This window comes from Anastrepha ludens, chromosome 4 (assembly GCF_028408465.1).
Source record: "Anastrepha ludens isolate Willacy chromosome 4, idAnaLude1.1, whole genome shotgun sequence".
NCBI classification, from domain to species: Eukaryota; Metazoa; Arthropoda; class Insecta; order Diptera; family Tephritidae; genus Anastrepha; species Anastrepha ludens.
In genome coordinates, this window is record NC_071500.1 from 24,109,017 (window position 1) to 24,112,026 (window position 3,010).

Consider the following 3,010-nt stretch of genomic DNA (forward strand, 5'->3'; position numbering starts at 1 on the left):
GAGATGTGCTTAGGCTCCAGGCTACCCTTAGTTAACTCGTTTCTTGGTGCACTATACATATTCATGTACATACAAGTGAAGTCCAAAATAAACTATACTGACATCATAAAAATGTTCTTGATGGCGCCATCTTTTTAATGAGTTAGTGCGTTGGAAGTTACATCCCTAGTTGACATCTAGTGAAAGTTTGGTAGCATTCGGTTCAGTAGAAGTGAAGCTATTGCGTCTAAAGTGTCCGTATGTTTGTGTCATCGGTACAAAAATGAGTTTCGAACAAGAGTTAATATCAAATTTTGTTTTAAAATAGGTAAAACGTTTACCGAAACATTTGAATTGATGAAAAAGTTGATGGTGATGATTGTCTATCTCGTGCCAGAGTTCATGAGTGGTTAATATGTTTCAGAGATAGTTGTGAGGACATAAATGACAATGAACATACGGGCCGTCCAAAATCAGTAATCACCGAAAACTCCACCGAAGTTGTTTATAAGTTTATCAAAAATGAGCCGAAATCATCGTTGAAATTCATGGAATCGGAGTTGAATATCTCCAACACATCAATTTATCGCATTTTAACTGATCATTTAGGCTTACGAAAGGTCTGTGCACGTTTCATTCCGCACCAGTTAACTGAGAACAAAAAATTGCTCAGAATTCAACATTCGAAAGACCTCATTAGCAGGATGCGCGGCAGACGTGGTAACCGAGGAGATCATTCAAAAGTCCTCAACATGATTTTCGCTGATCGACTAACGAAAGGGCGAGAAGTAACAGACGCCATAGGTGGTGTGTCGACCGGAACGGCAATTAATATTTTACATGATAGATTGGCAATGAAAAAATTGTCGGCTTGATGGGTGCTACAATTGCTCACAAGCAACAACAAGCGGATTCGATTTAAAAGAGATCCGAAGGAATTTTTGCGTCTAAGATTCATCATTACACACCAAAAACTAAGCAACAATCATAGCAATGGATTTCTTCCTGTGAATCTGCTCCGAAGAAAGCGAAGACAGTCCCATCGATCGGAAAGGTCATGGCGACGATTTTTGGGGACGTCATCCTCATGGATTTTTTAGAAAAAGGCAGAACGAGCACTGGTCAATACTACAGTGAGTTATTGGACCACTTGCACAAAAAGCGGAAAAAAGTTGACACTGCTGCATTTGGCGAATGCACCATGATAAAGCACCAGCCCATACAACCGCATACCCGTATTCACCCGATCTGGCTCCCTACGACTTTTTCTTGTTCCCTAACATGAAGAAATGGCGGGGAAAATTTTAGTTCAAATGAGGTAGTTGTCGCCGAGACAGAGGCGTATTTTGGAGAGTTCTAAAAATTTTATTTTTGGAAGGGTTAAAAATATGGCCGAAGCGTTGGGAGAAGTGCATCTTTCTAAAAGGGGACTATGTTGAAAAATAAAATAAAATAAATTTGATAAAAAAAATGGTGTCTCCTCTTCTACCAGGGGTACTTATTGAACCCCCCTCGTATATGTATGGTATTATATTATCGATTTTTATGTACCAATTAAAGTTTTCGCATAAATATTTCGACGAATTTGTGTACACAGATAAATTGAAATTAACTAGCCAGTGCTCACCACTCACTTTTTGTATAAGGGTTTTGCACTTTTGCTCGTTTAGATTGTAACATTTTCAGTAAAGAACACTTAATCTTATAAATATAAATATATGCCTTCTGCCACCTTCTGTTTCAGACGTTCCCTTTTTCAGCTTTCGTAAAGTGCTTTATAAATGGTGAAAAAGTAATATCACCACTTCAGTGATTGTTTCTCTACTGAGTAGCATCATATTTTGCTGCCTATTTTTAGGCGCAACTCTATTGCAAATTTTCTACAGAATAATGTAATTTCTATATAATGTAATTCCAAATCATTGCGCATCTATATTTCCGCATGTACGTACCTATATTTCATATTATTTATGTATTTTTAGACGTTTGCCCTTTATGGTCTTAACAACTCCTGGGACGTGCTGAGCATCAACCACGACCGTTATGGCGCCGAATTTATATCGACCGTCGAACATGTCAAGTATGTGCACAAGTATACTTTCTGTTTATTAGGTTACAAAACATTTTTAAAATTAAGCCCCCTATCAGCACAATTTATTTATAAAATATTTTGGTTTATTTTAGATATCCATTTTATGGCGTACAATTTCACCCAGAAAAGATACTTTACGAATTTGTACCTAATCGTAATATTACCCACACCTCGCAAGCTGTTATCGCTTCACAATATTTTGCAGACTTTTTTGTGAATGAAGTGCGTAAGAATTGGCATCATTTCGCCAATGAAACTGAGGAGCTGGAGGCACTCATCTACAATTATCAACCGGTGTATACGGGTGCTCAGGGCTCAGCGTTCGTACAGCAATATTTGTTTGAGTCGGGCGAGGGCTACAGCGCAGCTGCTCTGGCTGGCGCTACAAAATTGCAATGTTTGTTGGCACTAATTACGTTATGTGTGGCAGGGGTGTGGAGGCGCATATGACGTCAAGACAATTATCGAATTTTCTGGCTATTCGGTCACTCAGTAACGTTCGCATAACGGGCGTATTGCCAACAGTTTTCGCCAAACACCTGCTGAGAAAATAAATCTAAATAAGAACAGATGAACATTAAAGTAAAGAGACGCTAGTGGAATTAAAATGAAGTTATGATATAATTTCATTTCAATTTAATTTTTAATTAATTTTTATTACGTGGACTTAGTTAGTGGAAAGCAGAACTGAAATATTTTAAAATAATTTGTATGGAACGAAGCCCTTCGCAGCCAGTTTACTCAATGAAAAGTTAGTTTAAAAATATTTACACCTAATTTACAATATAATAAATCAATAAGTACATAAAGCAATTTTTAAATTATTTTCTTTTAAGTAAAAATAATTGCGCAATAATCACTTTGTTTAAACACTCAAAAATGCATGTAAAATAAATAGCTGTGAATTAAACGTTCAGTAAGAAAGCAAAATTATCAGTA

The 3,010-nt window shown here is 36.8% G+C and overlaps 1 protein-coding gene across 1 annotated transcript in view; it reads left to right on the forward strand.

Annotated features, from left to right (window-relative positions):
- The window catches only part of LOC128860877 (gamma-glutamyl hydrolase A), a 49,296-nt gene extending 46,390 nt beyond the window's left edge, over positions 1–2,906 (forward strand). The window contains exons 5-6 of the mRNA XM_054098663.1: positions 1,962–2,059; positions 2,164–2,906. Of these exons, the coding sequence (XP_053954638.1) occupies positions 1,962–2,059; positions 2,164–2,521 (456 nt within the window). The 3' untranslated portion in view covers positions 2,522–2,906. The remainder of the gene's footprint in view (positions 1–1,961; positions 2,060–2,163) is intronic.
- The last annotated feature ends 104 nt before the right edge of the window (positions 2,907–3,010 follow it).